General features: G+C 58.3%; 1 protein-coding gene across 1 annotated transcript in view; it reads left to right on the top strand.

Moving 5' to 3' along the window:
• Positions 1 to 23940, top strand: part of TMEM201 (transmembrane protein 201) — a 29517-nt gene extending 5577 nt beyond the window's left edge. Inside the window, exons 2-11 of the mRNA XM_060170941.1 lie at positions 4594 to 4714; positions 5408 to 5602; positions 7590 to 7766; positions 8930 to 9282; positions 9620 to 9823; positions 14152 to 14384; positions 18388 to 18459; positions 19938 to 20228; positions 20797 to 20934; positions 22290 to 23940. Of these exons, the coding sequence (XP_060026924.1) occupies positions 4594 to 4714; positions 5408 to 5602; positions 7590 to 7766; positions 8930 to 9282; positions 9620 to 9823; positions 14152 to 14384; positions 18388 to 18459; positions 19938 to 20228; positions 20797 to 20934; positions 22290 to 22387 (1882 nt within the window). The 3' untranslated portion in view covers positions 22388 to 23940. The remainder of the gene's footprint in view (positions 1 to 4593; positions 4715 to 5407; positions 5603 to 7589; positions 7767 to 8929; positions 9283 to 9619; positions 9824 to 14151; positions 14385 to 18387; positions 18460 to 19937; positions 20229 to 20796; positions 20935 to 22289) is intronic.
• Positions 23941 to 26483: the final 2543 nt, after the last annotated feature.

Genomic DNA, 26483 nt, shown 5'->3' with positions numbered 1-26483 from the left:
TACTCGGCTCTCCTCTGAGGCAGCTCTGGGATGTCCCTTTGATACTCGGCTCTCCTCTGAGGCTGCTCTGGGATGTCCCTTTGATACTCGGCTCTCCTCTGAGGCTGCTCTGGGACGTCCCTTTGATACTCGGCTCTCCTCTCTGAGGCTGCTCTGGGACGTCCCTTTGATACTCGGCTCTCCTCTGAGGCTGCTCTGGGACGTCCCTTTGATACTCGGCTCTCCTCTGAGGCTGCTCTGGGATGCCCTTTTGATACTCGTATCTCCTCTGAGGCAGCTCTGGGATGTCCCTTTGATACTCGGCTCTCCTCTGAGGCTGCTCTGGGATGTCCCTTTGATACTCGTCTCTCCTCTGAGGCTGCTCTGGGATGTCCCTTTGATACTCGTCTCTCCTCTGAGGCAGCTCTGGGATGTCCCTTTGATACTCGTCTCTCCTCTGAGGCAGCTCTGGGATGTCCCTTTGGTACTCGGCTCTCCTCTGAGGCTGCTCTGGGATGTCCCTTTGATACTCGGCTCTCCTCTGAGGCTGCTCTGGGATGTCCCTTTGATACTCGTCTCTCCTCTGAGGCAGCTCTGGGATGTCCCTTTGATACTCGTCTCTCCTCTGAGGCAGCTCTGGGATGTCCCTTTGGTACTCGGCTCTCCTCTGAGGCTGCTCTGGGATGTCCCTTTGATACTCGGCTCTCCTCTGAGGCTGCTCTGGGATGTCCCTTTGATACTCGGCTCTCCTCTGAGGCTGCTCTGGGATGTCCCTTTGATACTCGGCTCTCCTCTGAGGCTGCTCTGGGATGTCCCTTTAGTACTCGGCTCTCCTCTGAGGCTGCTCTGGGATGTCCCTTTGGTACTCGGCTCTCCTCTGAGGCTGCTCTGGGATGTCCCTTTGATACTCGGCTCTCCTCTGAGGCTGCTCTGGGATGTCCCTTTGATACTCGGCTCTCCTCTGAGGCTGCTCTGGGATGTCCCTTTGATACTCGGCTCTCCTCTGAGGCAGCTCTGGGATGTCCCTTTGGTACTCGGCTCTCCTCTGAGGCTGCTCTGGGATGCCCCTTTGATACTCGGCTCTCCTCTGAGGCTGCTCTGGGATGCCCCTTTGATACTCGGCTCTCCTCTGAGGCTGCTCTGGGATGTCCCTTTGATACTCGGCTCTCCTCTGAGGCTGCTCTGGGATGTCCCTTTAGTACTCGGCTCTCCTCTGAGGCTGCTCTGGGATGCCCCTTTGGTACTCGGCTCTCCTCTGAGGCTGCTCTGGGATGTCCCTTTGATACTCGGCTCTCCTCTGAGGCTGCTCTGGGATGTCCCTTTGATACTCGGCTCTCCTCTGAGGCTGCTCTGGGATGTCCCTTTGGTACTCGGCTCTCCTCTGAGGCTGCTCTGGGATGTCCCTTTGGTACTCGGCTCTCCTCTGAGGCTGCTCTGGGATGTCCCTTTGATACTCAGCTCCCATAGGAACCAAATTCTAGACCCCCGGGGCCCAGAGTCACTGGTTCTGTGTGTGGTCCCTGGAGGAGACTGAGCACCTGTAGGGATCTGACAAGGTCTGATGGACCCCATGGAACCCCAAGACCCACCTCCCCTGCAGGGACTGAGCCCAACCCCATGTCTCTTCATGCACTGGACACACAGCAGGCGGCCACCCCTGGCAGAATCCTTAGCCAGCCACTCAGAGCTGCAGCCCTGGGTAGCCGGCTGCCCCTCTTGCCCCATCTGCAGCGAATGCCCAGGTGTTGTTAAAAATTCGGAAGCTCTAGCCGGGCTAGCTTCACGGGCGGGTAACAGAGACTCAAGGACACACGGCTGGGCAGGGAAGCTGTATTTCTTTATTCAGGAACAACGATTCATAAACTCAACCAAACTAATCACCAAACAGAACTCTGCTGTCTCTTTGCGGCGGCGCAAGCACTCTCTCTTACTCTGGAACTCAGGAACCCTCTCTTACTCTCGAACTCTGAAACTCTGGCACTCTTCAACTCTCCAACTGTGTAACTCTCTAACTCAGGCGGGGTTCCTAGGGGTGGGGCTAAGCGGGCTGCGAAACTAACTGGACTGATCCAATTCTCTTGGCGGGGGAGAACTAGAACCCAATGTAAAGCATACAACACCCAGGTGTCCAGTTTGCCGCGTTGTTCAGGGCTGATGGGGTGATACATTACTGAGACGTGCTATTCTTTTTTCTTTGATGTGGGGTCCATGAGATGTGACTCATCTCCCCCTCCCCCAAAGGATTAACAAGGGCTGAGAGTGACAGGGTTTGGGAGGGCTCAGGTCCTGCTGCTGTCCCCACTCCTGAGCTGGCCACCTGCCCTTGGGCCCTGACTCTTCTCGCCCGTTCAGGACGTTTGGTCTTGTCACCTTGTGCCTTGTCCACCACCATGAGTAGCCGGAGTAGAGCCTGAGGGTCATTGTTGTTGTGCTGAGGAGGACAGTCCCTGAGAAAAATGGGACCTGGCTCAAGCTGGCTAAGAGTGAGTGGACCCAAAGACTGTCCTCAGCCAGGTCTGGCTCAGTTGAGGGGTGAGGGGTGTAGAACCAGAGGCTGGGGCAGCCTAGGTGCTGAGCAGTAGCTGCACTGTCAAAGTGGGGGCAGGGCACCCCATGGGCGGTTTCACTGTGGCCCTGGGAGCCTGGCCACCCTCTGCTCTGGTGTGAGGACCGACACTCGCTCCCCATCATTTCCCTCATCTGCCATGCCCCCACCCCCAGCCTCCTGCCGAGGGCCCCCACCTGCCAGGGGACATCTCTTCCCTCTCCCCACAGGGATCACCAAGGGCCGAGAGTGACAGGAGCAGGATCCACTGAGGCAGGGGGCTCATTCCCCAGCCCCCTTCCTGTTCCCTCGTGGCCAGGTGGGAGCTGCCACAGGAACGCGGAGTGGAAATGGCGGCTTCTCGGAGCGGGAGGGCCTTTGTGCCTGCTGCTACTGCCATTGGTCCCTGGGTCTCTGTCCTGGGCTGTCAGCCCTTCTGCCTGGCTTTACTGTGTGTGTGTGTGTGTGTGTGTGTGAGCAGCTCAGTGGCGTCCGGGGTTAAAGGGTAGAAGGTTAAAGGTTCAACCTGGGGCTGGGGCGCCATCCACCTGAGGCGTCCCCATCAGGCGCGCCCTCTCTAGGGACAGAGGAGCCTTTGAATCAGATGCAGATCCACAAAGGGAAAGGCAAGACTTACCGCTCAGGGGGCAGTGCTGGGGGGTGGCTTCCAGCCCCAGGAGCCAGTGCCTTCAGCCTGGACCTTTGAGCCCCGCTGCTGTCTCAAGTCAACTGGACAAGTAAGTGCAGGCTCCCAGAGGGAGGCCACCCCGTGACCACGGTGCCACACTGCCCAGGCCTGCTGTTGACAAGACCTAGTGGTTGGTGCCTTGCCCTGTGTGGAGGTTCAAGCTTGGATGGGGGCAGCAGGCTGTCCCCTGCACACATAGGCATCCTTCCCCCAGCCGGCCTGTCTCTCCTTCTTTGGTCAAACTCCCTCTGACCACCCTCCCCTGTAACTACCATGACCTGGGCCTTGGCTCTAGCGTGGGCACGTCCCACCCTTCCCCCCAACACGGTCCCCTGTGAGGGACATGTTCTTGTCCCCAACTCCTGAGAGAAGACAAGGCCAAGTTCTGAGGAGCCCTGGGGCCTGCCCATGGCTGGTGGAGGGACAAGGCTGGGAGGCGGCTGTGGCGCTTGGCAGGCTCGGGCCGGGAGGCTCGGGCTGGGATCAGCGCCCGGCTGTGTCCCGGGTCCTTGGTGCCTGGGTGCTGTGAGTGTGTTGCTTGCAGCTGGCCGAGAAGAGCCTCCTGGAGGTCACGTCTTGAAGGTGGCGGCCCTGGGAGCTCTGGTCCTGGGCCTCCTTTGGACAGCTGGCCTCTATGTCACGTAACTGCCCTCTCTGGTAGGGCCGGACAGCATCTGCACCGCTAGAACAGCCCTTTAGGGAGGGAGGCAGGGCCCCAGGGTTCGAGCAGCTGTCTCCTGTGGCCTGGTTCTAGGTTCCCAAGACTAGGGGGTGGAGGGGGCTGTAGGCCAGGTGCTGGGCAGCTGCCTCCACCCTCCCAACCGGTGAAGTGAATGTGGGAGCCAGGGGCACAGATACCCCCCAACAGGATTATCCTACAGACCCCACCTGTCACCCCTTTGACCCCTCTGCTGAGAGGGCTGGCCCAGGCTGAGCAGCTGTCTCCTCCCACCCCCTAGCTTCTTTGGCGCTGGCTCTCCTGGGGACTTCTCTTCTGTGAGGCACAGGAGGGAGGCTTCTTGCTTCTGGAAACTCCCTGTGGGAGCTGGGAACAGGCCCGGGGTATTCTAACTGCAGGGAGGAAAGGAGAGCAGAACTGAGGCCTGGTGTCTATCCTGGCCAGTCCTGTCCCCTGGGTCCCCCATGACTCAGCTTCAGGAGACCTGGGGCGGGGGGTGCACTGGGGGCTGGTGGAGAGAGCTGGTGGGTGTCCGGCTGAGGGGCAGGGGAGCTTTGTTTTGAGGATGGGCTTGGCCTCCCTGTTTGGGCCTCTCAGCAGACAGTGCCAGTTCCTCCCCTCCTGCACCCTGTTGGTCCCTGGCTCCTGCACAAGTTCTGTGGGTCCCGTCTCTAGCTGACTCCCCTCTGTCCTCTCCCCCAGGAAGAAGCCAACACACACCGTTGTCAATTGCTGGTTCTGTAACCAGGACACAGTGGTGCCGTATGGGAACCGTAACTGCTGGGACTGTCCCCACTGCGAGCAGTACAACGGCTTCCAGGAGGTGAGAGCAGTGACAGCGGGACCACAGCCCTGTCCCTTTAGCTGTCCCTGAGTCTCTGCCCCAGTCCTGGCTCCAGGCCTCTCCTTTGAGGGTGAAGCTATGGGCCTAGGGAGCAAGGAGGTGTCACACCACTAGAGTTGGCAGGTTGGGGTTTGATCCCAGTTCTTTCTGGCTTTGCAGGCCTGTCTGTTTAGCAGTAGATTGGGGGCGGGGCGGGGTGGGGGGCAAATTGTTCACAGGCTGTCTGCAGAGGGCCAGAGGGTGTGTGCTTTAGGCTTTACGGGCCCTGTGGTTTGCATTAGCACTTGTAGCTTAGGTGTGTGGACTTCACTGCACACTGGCAGGGTCCAAGAAAACCTCTCACACAGACAGCAGAACCACAGACAGGCCTCAAACCTCACCCCAGGCCGGGGTTTGCAGCTGAGCCGCTGGTGCTGGGGTCAGTTGGGCACAAGGCGAGGCTCGAGCTTCCTCAGCACCTTACCTGGCAAACTTCCACGTGACGTTTCTGTGCGAGAAAGCTTCTGCCATGACACATGAATAGGGATGTTGTAGCCCCTACACACACCACCCACCCATCCTTGCTGGGGTGTCCTCACACCAGGTGTATGTCCCTCCCCAAGTCAGCTAGGCCTGTCTTGCTGGTTAGGACTCGGCTCCCACTGACCCTGGCCGCCCCCTCTCCCTCCCCAGAATGGCGACTATAACAAGCCGATCCCCGCCCAGTACCTGGAGCACCTGAACCACGTGGTGAGCAGCACCCCCCACCCCCAGGCGGCCATGCAGCCCCAGCAGTGGGTGAGCAGCCAGATGCTCCTGTGCCGGCGCTGTAGCCACCACCAGACCACCAAGATCAAGCAGCTTGCAGCCTTCACACCGAGAGATGAGGTGAGGGGGCAGGCTGACGGGCGGGGGGGCTCCTGGGTGTCAGGAGGACCCTTCTTCACTCTGACCCCGCTCGGCCCCAAGTTCTGTGGGTGTCACTCCTTCCTGGCTGGAGCACCTCCAGTTCTCGCCACCCCGTGACCCCGGCTGGCTGGCTTGTAGAACTGGAACATCGTGGCATAGCCAGCGCGGCCTGAGCAGAGAGCTCCGTCCAGGGTGTGCATCACTGGGCCAGCCTGCCTGAGCAGAGAGCTCCGTCCAGGGTGTGCATCACTGGCTCACTGGGCCAGCCTGCCTGAGCAGAGAGCACCGTCCAGGGTGTGCATCACTGGCTCACTGGGCCAGCACGGCCTGAGCAGAGAGCTCCGTCCTGGGTGTGCATCACTGGCTCATTAGACCAGCCTTCATGAGCAGAGAGCTCCGTCCAGGGTGTGCATCACTGGCTCACTGGGCCAGCCTGCCTGAGCAGAGGGTTCTGTCCAGTGTGTGCATCACTGGCTCACTGGGCCAGCCTGCCTGAGCAGAGAGCTCTGTCCAGGGTATGCATCATTGGCTCACTGGGCCAGCCTGCCTGAGCAGAGAGCTCTGTCTAGAGTGTGCATCACTGGCTCACTGGGCCAGCCTGCCTGAGCAGAGAGCTCCATCCTAGCATGGCCTGAGCAGAGGGTTCTGTCCAGGGTGTGCATCACTGGCTCACTGGGCCAGCACGGCCTGAGCAGAGAGCTCTATCCAGGGTATGCATCATTGGCTCACTAGATCAGCCTGCCTGAGCAGAGAGCTCTGTCCAGGGTGTGCATCACTGGCTCACTGGGCCAGCCTGCCTGAGCAGAGAGCTCTGTCCAGGGTGTGCATCACTGGCTCACTAGGCCAGCCTGCCTGAGCAGAGAGCTCCGTCCAGGGTGTGCATCACTGGCTCACTAGATCAGCCTGCCTGAGCAGAGAGCTCTGTCCAGGGTGTGCATCACTGGCTCACTGGGCCAGCCTGCCTGAGCAGAGAGCTCCGTCCAGGGTGTGCATCACTGGCTCACTGGGCCAGCACAGCCTCGTCCTCTGAGTCAGTCTTGCTCTCTGGCCGGCCAGGCAGTTTGCTCTGGGGCTGGACGAAGGCTGCTCCAGCATCAGAGAGGAGGGAGGAAAGATGTGCTGTTGAGGCTGAACATGGGGGGTTCCGCCCCTGAACCTACCGTGGAGCTCAGGGGACTTGTCATCTAGCCAATCCCACCTCCCCACCATTCCCATTCCCTGACCCCACCCCCCAAGCTGCCTCACATGACCTCAGGAGCCAGATCCCAGGTAAGGCCCGGGATGCTGACTTCCCCAAGGCTCACCCTGGAAGGAGGGAACAGGTGAGCCAGAGTCAAGGAGAGCAGTCGGGTGCCTTGGCAGTTAGGACTTTTCTGCTGATTCGGTCTCAGCAAGAGGAAATCACAATGCTAGTCCTCCCCCCCCACCTCCAGATCACTGCAGACGGGGGGGGGGGGGTGTGAGGGGAGGTAGGGAGAGGCTCATGACTGGAGCTGAGATGAAGCTTGATTTTTATTTATTTTATTTTGGGATATTCCTGAAGCCCAAGGGACTTTTCATTTCCCTCTAAAGCCCTGGTCCAGCCAGACTCTGTCGGTTTTACACCCTTGACTATGGGGATGTGGGGCCTGGTGGCTGCTTTGGGTTATTCAGTTGCGGAGATCCAGGGGCACCAGCTCAGAACCAGCTTCTCTCATGTCGCAGCCACCTCCCCCCTCTTCCAAGCCCCTGCCCCACCCCCAGGTGCGACCTCAGTCTCACATCTCCCGTCTTCTGAGAGCCCTGCTGTGTCCCAGCCAGCCCTCACTCCTGGTAACCCATGTCACCTGTGGGCCAGGAGAGGAAGTGGGTTCAGGGTAGTGATGCCTTGTTGTTCCCCTACTTAGGAGTGAACTCAGGCACAGCCCACAGACCCCCAGACCCCCAGGCCTCTGCTCCTCCTCACCTCCCCGCCTCCCCTCACCAGGGCAGGTACGACGAGGAGATCGAAGTGTACCGCCACCACCTGGAGCAGATGTACAAGCTGTGCAGGCCGTGCCAGGTGGCCGTGGAATACTACATCAAGCACCAGAACCGCCAGCTGCGCGCCCTTCTCCTCAGCCACCAGTTCAAGCGCCGAGAGGCCGACCAGGCCCACACGCAGGTTCGAGTGTGTCTGTGGGCATCTGGGCACCGCAGCCCTTGACTGCCTCCAGGAAGCCCCTCGTAGAGGTGGGGCCCCGTGACCTGAGGCAGCTCTTCATAGCCACGGCCTCCTGGGGGCCGGGTCCCCACCCTGTCCAAGTCATGTGCTTAAGGAGAGTGACTCATAGCCACGGTGAATGTTGCCTGTGCACCCAGGCCAGGTGTTCTGCACTGCCCCATGGGATCTGGGTGTTTTCCCAGCCCTTTCCTATCGGGTCCCTTTGTGCGGGGACATAGCTTAAGCACTGCGACTCCGTTTCCAGCTGGGAACCAAACCCAGAAAGCAGAGCATTCTACACAGGGCCACGTAGTAAGTACGTCTCTCTGTTCCGGTTCAGAAACTGGGGCGGGTGGGAAGCAGCTCACCCAGTAGACATTCTGCCCTCTGGGTAAGGACCAGATGGGAACGCAGGCACGAGGGAAACTTCTCTGGCTGGACTGGTGTTTCCTTTCTGTCCTTCTTTCTCTCCCTCTCTGCCTTATCTAACATTGAGAAAAAAGACCTCTGCTGAGGGTGGGGTTGGAATCATGAAGGAACTGAGGAGAAACAAAAGGTCAGAGCAGGGACAGTAGTCAGTGGGTGTGGAGGGAAAGACCCACTTGGGCCCCAAGTTGGGCCCATCTGCAGTCGGGGCCCTGCCCACACAACCACACCACCCGGTCTCTGCATTTCCTCCTCACCACCTTGTCCCCACATTAAACTTGTCACTGTTTAGGCTTTTATTTATTTTTTTTCCAACTTTGGCCAGACATTAGATAGATAGATAGATAGATAGATAGATAGATAGATAGATAGATAGATAGATAGATAGATACGGTACAATTCTAGTGAAAAGCAGCAGGAGTTTTTGGTGAGGGCTTGACAGTGACTGAGCACCTCACTGGGAGGGCAGCCACACGGGAAGGGCTTCATCGAGCAGCATGTGGGCTCCCTCCCCGTCTCCACAGTGGAAACTTAGTGGACTCTGCTTAGCAGCAGAGGCTCTCCTGCACCCTGACGGGCAAGGTGAGGTTTAGACCCCCTGATGGAGGGATTTAAGTGAGGGTTGTGGAGTCCAGCCAGATTCACAGCCTTGGGCAGGAAGCGGGAATGCCGACCACTGGCTAGTCTCTCTCCCTCAGAGCGCCTGCGCGTCTGCCATGAAGTCTCCGGTCCAGGTCATCCTGCTGCGGGCTCTCGCCTTCCTGGCCTGCGCCTTCCTGCTGACCACCTTGCTCCATGACTCCAGCAAACCCTTGGCCCCAGCAGCCACCCTGCCCCCAGCCCTGCCCCCTGGGGGCAATGGCTCCACCACTGCTGATAACAGCACTGCCCTGGGGGCCGAGGGCTGGCAGCAGCTTCTGGGCCTGCTACCTGAGCCGGTGGCAGAGAAGCTGCATGTGGCCTGGGCCTTCGGGCAGAGCCACCAGATGGGCGTCGTGGCGCTGGGCCTGCTCACCTGCCTGCTGGCCATGCTGCTGGCTGGCCGCCTCAGGTGCGTGCAGGGTAGGGAGCCAGGGCGGGGTGCGCGGGAGGGAGGTGCTGGACTCAGGCCCAGCGGCTTCATTGGTCAGAGTCGTGGGTGTGCTTGGCCTTGCCGGCCTCTGAGCAGTGGCAGGCTCGCACCAGATGGTGCCCAGTTCACGTGACGGTGACAGTGAGGTCCCTTGGCCCCACTGAGAGAGCAGAGGACGGAGGCAGAGTAGACACGCCCACCTGCTTCAGAGGGCATGGGATGGGCTTCAGGATCCCCCTTCTCTAGGCCCAGGGCAGGCAAAGTGGCAGGAGGGAGGGTCCCCCATGCCCCCCTCACCCACCCCAACTCCCCGCAGGCTCCGGAGGATCGACGCCTTCTCCACCAGCCTGTGGGCCCTGCTCCTGGGGCTGCACCTGGCTGAGCAGTGCCTGCAGGCCTCCTCGCCCAGCTGGCTGGACACTCTCAAGTTCAGCACCACATCCCTGTGCTGCCTGGTGGGCTTCACGGCCGCCGTGGCCACGAGGAAGGCAACAGGCCCACGGAGGTTCCGGCCCCGAAGGTCAGAGAAGCAGCAGTGACTGTGGGGGGTGGACAGACGGACGAATGGGCCCAGAGTGGGCAGCACTGCTCTGTCTTGCGTCTTTCTTAACCTGCTTCACTCCTGCCCGGCCTAGAGCCCCGGTCCTGACCCAGCCTCCTGCCACCCTGAGCAGTGGAGTCTGCCCTCCTTTCTGCATCCCCGAGCGCCCTCTCCTCCAGCCCAGGGCACCCACCTGCCCTTCAGCTGCTCACCACCCTCTAACCAAAGACCCCCCTCACTACCCCAGCAATCAGGACATGGGTACTGCCCACACAGTGGACTGCTGACCCCTGCTGGCTTCCTGCTGGTGGCCCCAGGAGCCCCCAGCCTGACTGCAGTCTTTTCCTGCCTCTGACAACATCAAGCAAGGGCTGTGGGATGCTGCCTGTGTTGTCGCTCACCCTGCCCGTCTCAGCCCCGGCACGGGCTGGTGATGGGCACTGCTGGCTGGGCCCTGGCTGCATGGCCTGGATACCTGTTTCCCTGTCATTCTCTCTGGACCTGCTGTTCCCAGGCTGCCCCATCAGCCTGGCAAAGCTCGTGGAGGCGTTTTGCCTCATTATCCCCTGCTCCAAGCACACACACACGCACACACACACGCGCACACACACACACACGCGCGCACACACACGCACACGCACACACACACACACGCACACACACACGCACACACGCACACACACACACACACACACACACACACACACCCCAGCCATCTCCTGCCCCCAGGTGAGATGTCAGTTCTTAGGCTCAGGCTGACCCTGGTCCGGGGCTGAGGAGGCCCCTCCGAGGGAGCAGGAGGATCCTGCAGTCTGATCTGCGAGGCCCCTCACTGCCTTGCCCTGTGACCTTCATTCAGCTGGGCTGTGGGGCATCTAGATGGCTTTTCCTTTATTCATCTGTCTCAGGGCACTACTGAAGGCCAGAGTGTGGGCGTGCTCAGTCCCCTGGGGGCCCTGAAGGGCAGGACCCACCCCTTCCTTAGACCCTCCACATACCCCTACAGGGCTGGGGCTCTAGCCTCCTGGGCCAGCAGTGCCCTTCCTCCCCCCTGCTCCTGACATAACCCAGTTAGCCCTCAGTGTGATAGCTGGGAAAGCTCTGTGCTCAAGGTTAGTGCTGGTAAGGAGTGCACAGCCTGTCTGTCACTGCCCTCCTCCTGACCCCAGGAAGTCCCGGGGGCTGCTGACCCAGAGCCCCTGCCCCGGGCACACACCTGCCTGGCCCTCCTCGTTCTCAACAGCCTCCAGTTCCCACCTGTGAGAAGGCAGGTGGCCCCCACCCTAGGGCTCTTGGGTGCTGCCCTCAGCGGACATGCTTGAAATCTGAGGTACCACTCAACGCAGGGGCTGTGGGAAGATGGTGACCCAAGGCTGCCCCATGTCTGTCTTTTTCACAGTGGCCAGGGCACTCCCTCCAGGGTGAGTGTGTCCCGCCTCTCAGCAGAACCTGTGCGCACTCACGCCACACACCCCAGGTGTGCCCCAGTCGAGCCAGCCACTCCACTGTGGAAGCCCGGGGGCGCAGGGCAGATAGCTCTGTGAGAGGCCGTCAAACTAGCTGACCCAAAGGCTGGGGGAGCAGGGAGTGCCCTGGTAGCTCCCACAAGCACTGTGAATGATGGGGAGCTGCCCAGAGGTCCCCTCCATGAGTCGTGTGGCCTTGGACGTGCCCCCCCACACCCTTCCCTTACGGGGTGAGCTTGGGGTGGCTGAGCCAGGAGCCGGCTTTGGCTGGCCCTCACCCAGTCACTGGCCTCAGGGAAGGCCTGGTCTGTCAGCCGTGTTTGCCCTTGGCCCTGAGTCTCCTTTCTCAAGGGAACTGACAGAGTCATGCTAATTACCACTTTTCCTGGCACCACGTAGAAGCAGGCCATCTGTGTGTATGTGTGTGTTTAAGTTAAATTATTTATAATAACTGTAAGCAGCTTGGCCAGGCACCCTTGTTGAGCAGGTGTCTCTCCTGCCCTTTAGTGGGAGTGGGAGGACTCTCACCAGGAGGGCTTCCTGGCCTTTCTAGAGTCTCCTGTGACTTTTTAAACTTCCCATCTGTTCCTTAAGAACCTCACGTCTGGAAGCACCTTTTGTTGCTACTGATCACAGCTGAGGAAATGCAGACGCCCCTGCCAGGGACCTCTCTCCCCTCCACTGGGAACAGCTGTCAGGGGCCAGGGTGACCGTCTGCAGGTGTGGGGAGGTGCCCTTGGCTGTCTTCTTACCCAGAGGGGCCTGTGCCCTCTGGGTGTCCACCCTTGAGTGTCTCTCTTCTGGCTGTGTAGTAGGTCGCGGATGACTGTCTAGAGCCCCTAACTACTGTAACCACAACCCCTGGCCAAGACTTTGTGGGTTTGATGCTGTATTTTCAATAAATGCCCCTGGGCCCTGCCTTTGCCGGTCAGTGGGCACCGAGGTATTGCGTCTTTTTGGTTTTTTTCTTCACATTTCTTCTGAGGCTTTTGTGCACAGGTTGGGGCTTGGGGTCAGGCCTGGGAGGTGGGCACAGTGCCCTGTGGGTCAAGAAAGGTGTAGTCCTCCTGTCTCAGCTGGGAAAAAACAAGCGTCCCCATACGTGTCAGATGGGGCAGGTCCTCCACCCTCCCCAGGGCCTCTCTGACTTCTGGTGGGCATGCAGACTGGCATCGGGGCCAGTCACTGACTCAGGGCACGGCAGGGCAGGGAGTAGGACAGAGATCAGGCTCCTGTAGCCAGAGGGCATGCCCTCGGGGGACGCTGTCCTGTAGAGCTGTGACAGCTCTCACCTGGCGCTGTCCTGACATCCACTGATGAGTGACAGCAGCCGAATCAGACCAAAGAGCCGCGTCCCCCGTGGTCATCGGGGTTTGGGCGTGGATGGCACTAGGCCAGGTGGAGGAGGCAGAGATTCTGAGCACCAGACATTCACTGCACACCCTGAGCAGGACCCTGGCGGGGGGGAGGGGGTCAGCTGCTTTAGCTTTAAGGCCAAGAGCCTTCAGACCCAGCTGAACACCCCTCATACCCAGAGCTGGTCGGGCCCCTCTGCTGCCATGTGTTGGGGATGGCACTGGACTGGCTCCTGTGGTGGGGGCAGGAAGCCCAGCACAGGGCCCTGCTGCCATCTGCTGGGAGGAGGGGGCAAGCACAGTGCTCCAGAAGCTACCCACCCAACAGGCAGAGCTTCAGTGCCCTGCCCTGCCCTGCTCTGTGTTCCCACCTGAAGCCATTCCCCACGACAGAGACCCTACTCAGCAGTCTCATCATTCTAAAATGACAAGTACCCCCAGGTTCAGGGGCAGCGGAGAGGTTCAGATTCAGTTGACAGAAGCCCTTCCACAACATCACGCAGCAGCTGCCTCGGTTGTCCTGGCCCGGCCCCACAAACACCAGGTCCTGCCTTAGGCTCAAATCCTGCGCCCTCCTGGTATTGTGGAAGCCATCCAAAAGCCCACATGCTCCCTCAGCAGACTCAGTTAAATTGAAGAGGAGATGGAAAGTAGTGGGGAAATGAGGGTGGCTTGCCCAGCGGCCCCCGAATGTGGAGTGGGGATGGGCACAGGTGCTCGTGCCAGCCTGCCTGCTCACACGCACTGCCCGTCGGGGCAGCTGCGTCCCTGGGGACCCAGGTAAGGCTGGACCTCCCGCAGTTCCGTCCGGATGGCGGACTAATACATTAACTGCCCCTGCCCCACCCCCCCTGTAACCAGTTGCCTTAATCCATGGCATGGTTGACATTCCGGCTAGGGGCCACCAGGTCCCACTGTGTGATTTGTACCACTCTCAGGTTAAAGAGACACTGTCCCCTCTCGTCTGGTGGGACCCTCGCCGTGGTTCAGGGGTCTCTGCTGGGTTCCTGGGAGCCCCTGCTCGACTGCCTCCCTACCCCACTCCCCAAGGTGCTTTAGCAGCCTGGCTCACAGTCGGGCCCAGGACGAGAAGAGGCGAGGGGCCCCTGACCACTAGTCTTCCACAGTGTCCGACTCCGGGCTTGGCATCTCTGCTTCGTGTGGTGCAGGGTCGGCATGAGGTGGACAAGGGCGACAGTGTCACTTTAATGGAGACTCATGGTAGTGCAGCTAGTTTGCTGTGAGCCTGAGGCTGGAGGGAGCATGAGGGAGGGGTGGGCACTCTGGCACCTCCCAGCCACCCGCTCCTAATGGTGTGAACGTGGCCGGTCTGCTCCCTCTGCTTCAACTAACGCACGCCTCCTCTGGGACCTGCCTCGGGCCCCCGCCCGGCGCCACGGGGAAGGGACGGGCCTGGTCTGGAGGCTGCCGCGCGCGAGGCCCTGCACTGACCCCTTCTCTGCCCTGTGCCCGTGGGCTCTTGCAGGTACTTCCCAGGAGACTCTGCCAGCCTTTTCCCCACCAGCCCCGGGCTGGCCGTCCACTGCCCGAGCGTCACAGGCTCTGTCCCATCTCCGTTCGTGCCCACCCCACCTGGCTTCCTACCGCTGACCAGCCAGTCGTTGTTCCGGTCCCCCCGCCGGGCCTCGCCCTCCTCACTGCCAGGCCGCCTCAGCAGAGCCCTCTCACTGGGCACCATACCCTCACTGACACGAGCAGGTAAGAGGCACGGCACTGGAGGGCAGCAGGATATGGGCGTGGGGCACCAGTAGAGTCCGGTGGGATGGTGAAGAGGCTTGCTGTGGAGACAGCAGAAGTGGATTCAGATCCTAGTGCATCCAACCAGTCACTTGCAGTGCTTGGCCATGGGAGTTAACCTCGCTGAGCCTCAGTTTCCCTCCAAAGAGTGATAGTGGGGACCAAGTGGTGGCATGCTAGTGAAGTACCCACGTTACAGCGCACAAGGACCAGGGCTAAGCCCCCGGCCCCACCTGCAGAGGGGAAGTTTCACAGATGGTGAAGCAGGGCTGCAGGTGTTCTTCCCCTCTCTATCTCCTTTCCCTCTCAATTTCTCTATTTCTGTACAAAATAAAAATTTAAAAAGACAGTGATGGTGAGCAGTTGCGAGAGTCCAATGCTGGGATGTTTTCTTTTTCTCAAAAACCCCCCCCCCATTCTCTTGTATTTTGCTGTCAGGGTTGTTGCTGGTGGCTCCACGCCTGCAGGATGCCATAGTTCCCCAGCGAACTCTTCCATATATATATATATATTTTTTTTTTTTATAATTTTTTAAAATATTTATTCCCTTTTGTTGCCCTTGTTGTTTTATTGTTGTAGTTATTATTATTGTTGTCGTCATCATTGTTGTCTAGGACAGAGAGAAATGCAGAGAGGAGGGGAAGACAGAGAGGAGGAGAGAAAGATAGACAGACACCTGCAGACCTGCTTCACCACCTGTGAAGCGACTCCCCTGCAGGTGGGGAGCTGGGGGCTCAAACCAGGATCCTTATGCCGGTCCTTGTGCTTTGCGCCATGTGCGCTTAACCCGCTGCGCTACAGCCTGACTCCCATATATATATATATATATATATATATATATATATATATATATATATATATAAATCTTTATTTATTGGGTGGAGACAGAGAGAAACTGAGAGGGGAGGGGGAGAGAGGGAGAGAGACAGAGACACCTGCAGCCCTGCTTCACCACTCATGAATCTTTCCCCTTGCAGGTGGGGACTAGGGGCTTGAACTTGGGTCCTTGAGCACTGTGATATGAGCACTTAACCAGGTGCTCCACTGCCTGGCCCCTCTTCCATATTTTTTTTAATTCTTTTTTAAATTTATTTAATTATTTATTTTGTTGCCCTTGTTGTTATAGTTATTATTGATGTCATTGTTGGATAGGACAGAGAGACATGGAGAGAGGAGGGGGAAGACAGAGAGGGGGAGAGAAAGATAGACACCTGCAGACCTGCTTCACCACCTGTGAAGCGACTCCCCTGCAGGTGGGGAGCCAGGGCTCGAACCGGGATCCTTCCGCTGGTCCTTGTGCTTAGCGCCACCTGCGCTTAACCCGCTGCGCTACCGCCCGACTCCCTCCTCTTCCATATTTTTAAACAAGAGAGAGAGAGAGAGAGAGAAAGGGGAGAGAGCGCGTGTGTCCCACTGCTCACGAAGCTTTCCTTGTGCAGTCATTGGACTGTGGTGGCCCAGGTGTGAGCCCTGCAGGTGAGCCACCGGCCGGCGTCCAGCAGGTGCTCAGTAAATACTCAGCCTGGTGGGGGTCTTCCACTGCTGTTGCTCTGAGACCTGGAGGTTGGAGAATTTATTTCTGACCTCTGTGGTCCAAAGAGCAGGGTGCAAGCCAGACCTGGCGTGTTTATTAACCACCCGCCACATGTGACTGTGGTGTGGCTGGGATCGGGCTCCTGTCACCAGAGACTGTCTCCTCCCTCCCCTGCCCAGCAGTCTTCCCAGGAAGCCCCGAATGAGTCAGATCCAGTTCTGCTGCGTGGAGGCCTGCACCTTTCCTGTGCTGCCCGCAGAGCGTGAGGGCGCTATCTTACAAAGGCTGGGCCTGCTGCACCGGGGCACCAAGCCCAGGGCAAAACGGGGGCAGGTCACGAGAAGGGCTTCACCTGTAGAGGAAAGTGGGCAGCGTCTTGGCTCCCCCAAGCTCAGGAATGTGCGGGGGGTGGGGGGCCCGGATTGAGGTTCCTACAAGTCATCACACGCTCTCCAAGCCTCTTGCTGCTGTGACTTGCTGGGATCCCGCACTACTGGGCCAGGTGTGAGCCGAGGCACAGGGCTCAGTCCGGTGGATGCGGGTGACTGGTCTTGTGGCTGCAGGAGTGTCCCACACTGTTTAAGGGACAGCACTGGAGCGTAAGCAGTGGGGAGGGACACATGGCGGCTCCCAGTCAGAAACTTGGGCTCTGCGGCTATGGATGTGACCAGGTGTGAGTCTTGTTGCCAGAGAGAATGACTCTGCCTGCGCTTCTGCAGGAATCAGCTAGTGAGCGGCAGGTTGCAGGTGACTCCGTGGAGCCCAGGGCTCGCATGCCTGAGGCCCAGCACCGCGTATGATGGATGCTGCTCCGGGCCGATTTGGCTGGCTTTTTTCTTTTTAATTTTTTATTAATATCTATTTATTCCCCTTTGTTGCCCTTGTTGTTTTATTGTTGTAGTTATTATTGTTGTAGTTATTATTGTTGTTGTTGTTGGATAAGACAGAGAGAAATGGAGAGAGGAGGGGAAGACAGAGAGAGGGAGAGAAAGACAGACACCTGCAGACCTGCTTCACCGCCTGTGAAGCGACTCCCCTGCAGGTGGGGAGCCGGGGGCTCGAACCGGGATCCTTATGCCGGTCCCTGCGCTTTGTGCCACCTGCGCTTAACCCGCTGTGCTACTGCCCGACTCCCTTGGTTTTTGTTTTTACCAGCACGGCTCTGCTCTGGATGATGGTGGTGCTGGGGACTAAACCTGGGACCTTGGAGCCTCAGGCAGGAGTCTTTTTGCAGAACCACTATGCTATCTCCCCAGCCCACTGGGTCTGATTTACTCTCTTATAGAAGTTTTTTTCCTGTTTATTTACTTATTTATTCCCTTTTTGTTGCCCATATTGTTTTATTGTTGTAGTTATTATTGTTGTTATTGATAATTATTGTTGGATAGGACAGAGAAATGGAGAGGGGGAGAGAAAGACAGACACCTGCAGACCTGCTTCACCGCCTGTGAAGGGACTCCCCTGCAGGTGGGGAGCCAGGGGATTGAAGCGGGATCCTTACACCGGTCCTTGCGCTTTGTGCCACCTGCGCTTAACCCGCTGCAACTCCCTCGTTTATTTTTTTAAGTTAATCCTAGCTATGCCCAGCAGGAACCCTCCTCCCAGCATCCCTCAGACCCTTGCTGTGCACGTGCCCCCCCCCCCCATCGCCAGTCAGTGGGCTGATTCTCTGTTCCTCTGCCTGGCTCGGGGGAGGTCACGTAGTGTGCTGAGACAGATGATGCTTCAGTGCCCTCAGGTGGGGGCGCAGGAGTTGCCTATGCATGTAGCCCCCCGTGCTCAGCTCTGCCATGCACTTGGGGGGATGGGGAGCTCAGCGTGAATGAGGGAGTCCCTGCCCGGTAGTGTGCTGGACCCAGGGACAGGCAGCGTAGCTAGGCGCCAAGGCTTACAAGAGGCATGGTTCCATAGTCAGGGAAGGATGCCAGGCACTTGCTGTGAGGTTCAGCTTCTTGATCTGCAGCAGGAAGCCCCTGGTCCTTGGATGAAGTCTGCAGAGTCGGCTGAGAGTCCGTTTCCAGTTGGGTTGAGGAGAAAACATAATGGTTCTGTAAAAGACTTCCATGCCGAGGAGGCTCCAAGGTCTCCGGTTCAAATCCCCAGCACTAATGTAAGCCAGAGCTAAACACTGTTCTGGTCTTACTCTCTGTATCTCTCTCTCTCTCTTTAGAATTTATTTATTTATTCATGAGAAAGATAGGAGGAGAGAAAGAACCAGGCATCACTCTACTCCTGTACACGTGCTGCCAGGGATCGAACTCAGGGCTTGATGGTTGAGAATCCAGTGCTTTATCCACTGCGCCACCTCCCGGACCACTCTTTCTCTCTGTCATTAAAGGAGAGACTGGTGTCAGCCTAGGGGTGGCAGGAAGAGTGGGCGCTGTACCCTCTGCAGACCCTGACACTTGGATGTCACCTTTCTGTTTCCAGACTCCGGCTATCTGTTCAGTGGGAGCCGCCCGCCGTCTCAGGTGTCCCGATCTGGAGAGGTTCTTGTTTCAGGTGAGGAGATGGGTGTCAGGGCCACTGCCCTAAGGGCCTGGGGGTGCTGGGCTGGGTGTGGATGGGCTCTCGTGTCTGTGAAGGTGCTCTGCAGGGTGGTCAGGGCCCTCATGAGCATCAGGACCTCGTGCCACCTCCCAGCTGGATGAGAACTGACAGCCCTGTGTCTCCCCTTCTGTCCCCTTCTGTGAGTGGGAGTGACAGTTACTTGGACCAGGTGGCATGATGCTGGGGTCCTTATGTACAGTCACGGGCAGAAACATCATGCACAACTCCATGAGCAGGACCTGAGGCTGCTGACCTCAAGCCTCAAGAATTTCTCCCTGGGCTGGGGAGGTAGAACAATGGTATGCAAAGAGTTTTATGCCTGAGGCTCCAAAGACCCAGGTTCAGTCCAGCACTCCACCGTAAGCCAGAGCTGAACAGTGCTCTGGTAATAAATCAATCCGTGAATGAATGAATGGAATTTCTTCCTTCCTGGACCTCAGCTGGGGAAAGTCCCAGGGACTCTGAATTCACTAGGGCCAGAGCTGGGGAGCAGCTCAGAGGTGGAGCTCAGGACTTGAAGGCCTGAAGCCATGTGCCAGAGGTGACTGATGCTCTGATTTCTGCTTGCTTTCTCGTTCTCTTCACTTTCTGACAAAGTGAATCACACTAAGTAAAGGTCTGAAAGACTGTGGAGTCGGGCTGTGGTGCACCCAGCTGAGTGCTCACGTCCCCGTGCGTCAAGGACGCAGGTCGGAACCCCCCAGTCCTCCCAGGGGGACTTCATGAATGGTGGTGAAGCAGGTCTGCAGGTGTCTGTCTTTCTCTCTCTATTGCCCTCTCCCCTCTCTGTTCTATCAACTAGTGAAAATAGGGAAAAAACGGGGAAGGGGCTGCCTGGAACTGTGGATTCATAGTATTGGTGCCAAGCCCCAGTGATTACCCTGCTCGCAGTAAAAAAGAAAGAATGAATAGGGAGTCGGGCGGTAGTGCAGCGGGTTAAGCGCAGGTGGTGCAAAGCGCAAAGACAGGCGTAAGGATCCCGGTTCGAGCCCCCAGCTCCCCACCTGCAGGGGAGTCGCTTCACAGATGGTGAAGCAGGTCTGCAGGTGTCTATCTTTCTCTCCCCCTCTGTCTTCCCTCCTCTCTCCATTTCTCTCTGTCCTATCCAACAATGACATCAGTAACAACAACAATAATAACTACAACAATAAAACAACAACAGCAACAAAAGGGAATAAGTAAATTTAAAAAAGAAAGAAAGAATAAATAATAAATTGGAAGCAGAAGGGATGTAGCTTGGGACTCTGGGAGACCCTCTATCCCTTTGGTTCCCAGGGGCTCCTTTCTGCCCCCCAGTCTCTGCAGAGTCCCCCCCTTCCTGGTCAGCGGAGGAGGCCAGGAGCAAGCAGCCATGGAGGGCGTGGCTATGCTGATAATCAGCCAGGTGCATGTTCTCATTGTCCTGACTGTCTCCTGTCCCCCGCCTCCAGACTACTACTCTCTGCTGTCGGGGAGCTGCCCCACCTCCCCACTCCCGTCCCGGGCGCCGTCCGTGGCCGGCTCTGTGGCCTCCAGCTCCGGCTCTCTGCGCCACCGCAGGCCCCTCATCAGCCCTGCCCGACTCAACCTGAAGGGGCAGAAGCTGCTGCTGTTCCCATCACCCCCCAGAGAGGCCCCCAGCAGCTCGGACGAACGCTTACACCACAACGGCAGCCTCTTCACCATCGAGCCTCCTCACGCCCCGCAGAGGCGGCCAGCACTGGACACCAAGCTCACCATGGGTATGACTTTGGGGTCACCGGCCACCGCTCTTACCTGTGTGCGTGGCTGCTCTTTCTAGCTCCGGGCACCCGTCCTGAGACATTGCCTTCTGGTGGCTGGTTTTATTTCCCTTTGCATTTGACCCGGAGGCTCCCCCCCCCCACCCCCTTTCTTAGGCTGAACCGTAAGCCCATCAGGCCCTGCCAGGCTACATCTGGTCACAGATAGTTTTTGTTTTGTTCAAATGTGCTGTTTCACAAACCGTTAATTTTCAGTTGTGCCCAGCCTTTAAAAACCTCAGCTGTGTCTCTGACAGTGTCCGAGCGCAGCTTCACTGGGTCTCAGTGCTGCCAGGCGGGCAGCAGGTAGGCTGAAGCCCCAGACCCCACCCGCGCCCCTCCTTCCCCACCTACCCCACCGGCCTGCCCCTGACGGCCTCGTTGTGCTGTGTCAGTCGGCATGGAAGCCAGCTCAGCTACACAGCTGGGACGGGGTGGGCTGGGCTGGCTGGCTGGCTGGCTGCACCCCCACTGTCCTGGGGGGGCCTGGCTGGCGAGCCCCCCACTGACACACCCCTCGTCTCTGCAGACTTGAAGTCAGTGCCAGAAAGAGGCAGCGCCTGCAGCAGCCGCTCCGTCAAGAAGGAGGACGACTCATCCCAGTCGTCCACCTGCATGGTGGACACGACCACCAGAGGCTGTGCTGAGGGGCCCGCCACCTGGACAGGTCAGCACCCGGGGCCGTGCGTGGGGCCTGGGCCGCAGGGCCACAGCCGCCTTCCTTTCCTTCGGCTCCGCTTTGCTTTTTTCTGCCAGAGCCCTGCTCAGCTCTGGCTTGGGGTGGTGCCGGGGATTGAGCCTGGGAGCCTCAGGCATGAGAGTCCCTTGGCACGACCATCATGCTGTCTCCAGCCCTTCACCTCTAGAGCTCAAGCTTTGGGTTTTCGTGTCCTGACGAAAAGACACTTGGGACTGGCGAGGTCACTCACCAGGCAGCACTTGCTTAACCGTGCACACGACCCAGGTCCAGGGCCCGGCACCACACGGGAGGCACTGTCTAGTGTATCCGGGCTCCAGATCTGCCAACAGACAGCGACGACAGGGGCCTGTGGTGGCACACCAGCTTCAGCTTCAGCACATGCGGTTCAGTGCGCGAGGACCGAGGTTCAAGCCCCCAGTCCCCACCTGCAGGGGGAGCTCCGCACATGGTGGAGGGCTGCAGGTCTCTCTCTCCCCGCTTTCCTTCTCATTTTCTCTCTGTCCTATCAAATAACAATGAAATGAAGTGGGACTTTAAGAACCACCCTCAGGGGCGTGACCGCGCCTGATAGCAGCTCAGCCAGCCAGCGGCTCGGGGCTCACCGGCAGTGGTCTGAGTCCGCGCTGTAGCTTCTGACCATAGCAGCTGTTTGAACACGACAGGTAAACGTGCCGGTCTCGCTCCCCAGCTGGGCCAGCTGTATGTCGAGTGCCCCATGCGCAGCGGCCTGGGCTGCCGTGAGGCAGGGTGCAGAGCACGGCCCTCACACCCAGGCCTCCAGGCTGCGCCGGCAGGGACTGTGGCACCAGCTCAATTCCCGCCTCTCCGCCTTGGTTCTTTGTGCAGGGTTAGTGCTCTGAGGGGTGCAGGGGGGGGGTCGGCCTCATTTTTCTCCTTAGGGGTTGTGGGGGCCATCTTCGCTGGCCAGGAGGGATGGACCAGCCCACAGAGGGTCTCCCGGAAAGGGCGCGGCCCCCACCCCTCAGGTGTTGGGTCTGAGGTGTGGCCTGGCAGCTGCAAACGGGACAGGCGGCTGCTGCCCTGGCGACTGAGCAGGCGCTGCCACCCTCAGCCCTTGCTTTCGGTCTGTAAGTCAGCTGTGTTCCTCCCACACGTACTGGGCCTCTCACCACGAGGTTGTCTGTCAGCCCTGCCCGGGGGTTGGGCTCAGGACGCTCTGTGCCTTCGGGGAGTCGGGGCCAGGCTGGCGGGGAGGCCGGAGTACTGTTGGCCCACCGCAGTGTCCTCTGGGTGGCGGCCGCCTCCCCTTCACAGCTGCTCTGACCTCGAGGCCTCTGCCTCAGCCCCCGCTCTCCCCACAGGTCGTCTCCGCCCGTCCCTGGTCCGGGGCCTCCTGGCCGGGAGCCTGGCTGCCAACGCCCTCTTCACCTCAGCCTACCTGTACCAGAGCCTGCGCTGAGGCGCCCGCAGCCTTGGCACCCCGGGAGCCGTCACCACTGCCGCCTTCAGCCCGACCCGGAGGCCCAGACTGTCCTCAGGACGCGTCTCCCCGCCCCAGACAGACTCCAGCCGCCGGCACGTGTTTCTTTTGGTGCTGACACCCTGGTTCCGAGTCCCGGGTCCCTCCCCAGACTTCAGCCCTGCGTGGCAGGACGCCAGCACTACTTCAGCTTCTCAGAGTGGGCGGCTCTGTCCCCACGGCCGTGGACTGTGATCGTGTCTTCATGCGGCACTGCCCACGGTCTGCGAGCTGGAGGCTGCCCGGGAAGGAGGGGCCCTGCGCCCGTGGGACTTCCCTTGAGGTCGGTGTCCTCTGCTCTCGGCTCGGGCTCTCCGGCTCTGCTCCAGCAGCCCGACTGGGCCTCCAGGGCTGTCTGAGCAGCTCCCCTCACGCCTGTGTGCACTCCTCTCAGGACCTCTGGGGCCTTTCTGCCAGCGCCCACCACCAAGAGCTGGCATCGGGGCCCACCCCTCACTCAGGCCTGCGCCGGGCCCTGCTCACACACTGCCCTCAGGCCAAGCTGACCTCAGCTGCACAGCTGCGGGGCTCAGACCGGCCCGCCCCCCTCCCATCCCACCTGCTCCCTACAGCCGCTGAGGACCCACCCCACCCCCACCCCCGCCCCCACCCCCGCCTTCTCCTGTCAGGTGGACTCTGCAGGGCTGACTCCTGACTGTGCCCCACCCCACCTCCAGCCCTGCTCTGCCACTGTCCTGACCTTGCCTGAAGTCGGGCCTCAGTCTTTGGGGAACCTCCCGTGCTGTGAGTGAGGGATGAGGCTGTGTGGGCCTGGATGTCCACGCTGGTGCCCACTGCCCTCCACCCTGCATGCAGGTCCAGGGGCTGAGGTCCTGCGTGTGCGCGTGTGTGTCACGGCTCATGTCTGTGTCACGTGGGGAGGGATTGGCTGCCTCCGAATTCTGAGGCTGGGGGGAGGGTCTTCACTGTCATTCAGGGACAAAATTTAATTTTATTTTTCTACACATTTTTGCCAGGTAAGGCATTCTGCCAAGAGGCGGGGTGCCGCTAATTCTCCCTGCCAGGGAGGTTTGTTTTTTTTTAGTACTTTTTTTTTAACCATGTGGGGAAGGGGTGGCTGTGCCTCCTCCCACCTCCACTCCCCCACTTCTGTCCTAAGAGCTACTATTCCCTGCCCTGCTCCCCAGTACTTGCGGGGCTTGGGGCAGGGTGGGCCTCAAGTCCAGCCAGCAGAGATGGTTCTAGCTGGGAGGTAGTGTGTCCCCCACACACACATTTTTGTACAGTAAGCACTCATGCCAGGTTTTTTGTATTTTGTTTTTCGCCTGTGTGGTGAAAGCCAGACTCCATTCCTAGATGCTTGTCCTCTCTGCTCCGAAGAATCACCCTCAGAGTCTCCCTCCCTCCCCTCCCCTTTCCCCACCCAGGCCCAGGACAGTTTACTCATTTCTCTCAGACAGAAAACACAACCTTATTTTTCTTTACAAAAGCAAAAAAGGAAACCAAAAAAGATGACTCACCTTTGAACTATAGCTCAGTGTTTGGTCTTTATTTCCACTTGCTGGGGACCTTTTGGGGGGAGCAGCTGAGGCCGACACGATGGGTCCCTGGCCGTGAGGAGTGCCCCCACTCATGTCTCCATACAGGCCTGGGCACCTGGACAGTATGGCATCTTGAAAGCAGACCAGCTGGGAGGGGAGGTGGGCAGCAGTTTGCTGAGCAGAGAAAGGGGGGGATTCCCAGGAGACGCTCAGGCTGAAAGAGCTCATTCAGCTGCGTCTTGAAAAAAGCCTTTTCCCGGCCGGTGTCTCCAGCCTGGTCCCAGAGGTGAGGGCGGCTTGCAACAGACCCTGTTTTCTCAGCTGCCTGGGTGAGGAGGCCTGGCTCCGTGGAGCGTTGTGAGTCGCTGCATAGAGGACACACTGTGAAGGGTCTACATTTCTTCTTCACTGACCGAGTCACTTTAACTGGAGTGACAAGGCCACCATCTAGAGCTGCTGGGGGGAGCCGCAGAAGCTATCCAACAAGGTGAGCGGCTCTGACTCAGCCAGAAGCTGGCCTCCAGGGCTGCAGGTCTTGGGGACCCACGGACCATGTCCCCCCGAAGCCAGAGCCCTTTCTGTGGACCTGGTCAGACATAGGCACCAAGCATACTCATCCCATCCTGGAAGCCAAGTCCCTGGGAGACCTACACCGACCCTCTGAGGGTGTCCCAGCCGCACTGCTTCTGTGAGGGATTTTTTTTCTTCCTGCCTTGGGTATAGACATCTTGCTCATGTCACCTCGTTTTTTTCTTATAGAAGGGAAATACATTTATTGTAGAAAATCTAGAAATACCAGTGAGCGGAAACAAAAGTGCCCTGTCACTCTACAATATAAAGACTGCTATCTACTGTCTTTCTTTTTTACTATTCAGTTTATTTTTTATTAATAAGAAAGGAGAGAAAGAAGCAGACATCACTCTGGTATGTGTGCTGCTGGGGACTGAACTTAGGACCTCATGTTTGGGAATCCAATGCCTTATCCACTGCGCCACCTCCAGGACCACTCCACTGTCTTTATCTGTGCATGTGTCTTCATACGTTTTAAATTTTTTTTATGGTCTTGTCAATATTTCCATTTTATAAATATGTTTATTTCTGGATGGAGATAGAAATTGAGTAGTCTGGAAGGTGGCGCAGTGGCTAAAGCATTGGACTCTCAAGCATGAGGTCCCGAGATTGATTCCCGGCAGCACATGGACCACAGTGATGTCTGGTTCCTTCTCTCCTTTCTCAATAATAAAAAATAAACTAAAAATAAAAGTAAAAAAGAAAGACAGTAGATACCAGTCTGTTTCTTTCTCCCATCTTTCTCATTAATTCTTAAAAAAAGAAAGAAAGAAAGAAACTGAGAAGGAACAGGGAGAGAAACCTGTAGCCCTGCTTCACCACTTGTGAAGCTTCCCTCCTGCAGGTGGGAGCCAGGGACTTGAACCCATGTCCTTGCACATTATAATTTGTGCACTTAACCAGGTGCACCACTGCATGGCCCCACACTTAAAAAAAATTTTTTGTTTATTTTTGTATTCACTGGATAGAGACAGAAATTGAGAGGGAGATGGAGAGACACCAGCTGCCCTGCCTCACCACTAACAAAGCTTTCCCCCTGCAGGTGGGGACCTGGGGCTTGAACCTGGGTCCTTGCGCACTGTAGTGTGTGCACTCAACCAGGTGTGCCACTGCCAGCCAGCCCCCCCCCCCCCTTTAACTAGTTGACTTTCTCAGGAGGCCCCACTCGGCCTGTTCCCGTAGTGAGCCTCCTCACCTGTTCCCATACTGAGCCTCTTCACCTGTTCCCATAGTGAGCCTCCTCACCTGTTCCCATACTGAGCCTCTTCACCTATTCCCGTAGTGAGCCTCCTTACCTGTTCCCATGCCTTCAGTGAGCCTCCTCACCTGTTCCCATAGTGAGCCTCCTCACCTGTTCCCATAGTGAGCCTCTTCACCTGTTCCCATAATGAGCCTCCTCACCTGTTCCCATAGTGAGCCTCCTCACCTGTTCCCATAGTGAGCCTCCTCACCTGTTCCCGTAGTGAGCCTCCTCACCTGTTCCTGTAGTGAACTCCTCACCTGTTCCCATGCCTTCAGTGAGCCTCCTCACCTGTTCCCATGCCTTCAGTGAGCCTCCTCACCTGTTCCCATGCCTTCAGTGAGCCTCCTCACCTGTTCCCATGCCTTCAGTGAGCCTCCTCACCTGTTCCCATGCCTTCAGTGAGCCTCCTCACCTGTTCCCATACTGAGCCTCCCCACCTGTTCCCGTAGTGAGCCTCCCCACCTGTTCCCATAGTGTGCCTCCTCACCTGTTCCCGTAGTGAGCCTCCTCACCTGTTCCCGTAGTGAGCCTCCTCACCTGTTCCCATAGTGAGCCTCCCCACCTGTTCCCATAGTGAGCCTCCCCACCTGTTCCCGTAGTGAGCCTCCTCACCTGTTCCCGTAGTGAGCCTCCTCACCTGTTCCCGTAGTGAGCCTCCTCACCTGTTCCCGTGGTGAGCCTCCTCACCTGTTCCCATAGTGAGCCTCCCCACCTGTTCCCA

This window comes from Erinaceus europaeus, chromosome 13 (assembly GCF_950295315.1).
Source record: "Erinaceus europaeus chromosome 13, mEriEur2.1, whole genome shotgun sequence".
NCBI classification, from domain to species: domain Eukaryota; kingdom Metazoa; phylum Chordata; class Mammalia; order Eulipotyphla; family Erinaceidae; genus Erinaceus; species Erinaceus europaeus.
Note: the sequence above shows the minus strand (reverse complement) of the source record. Positions and strands in the feature narration are given on the sequence as shown.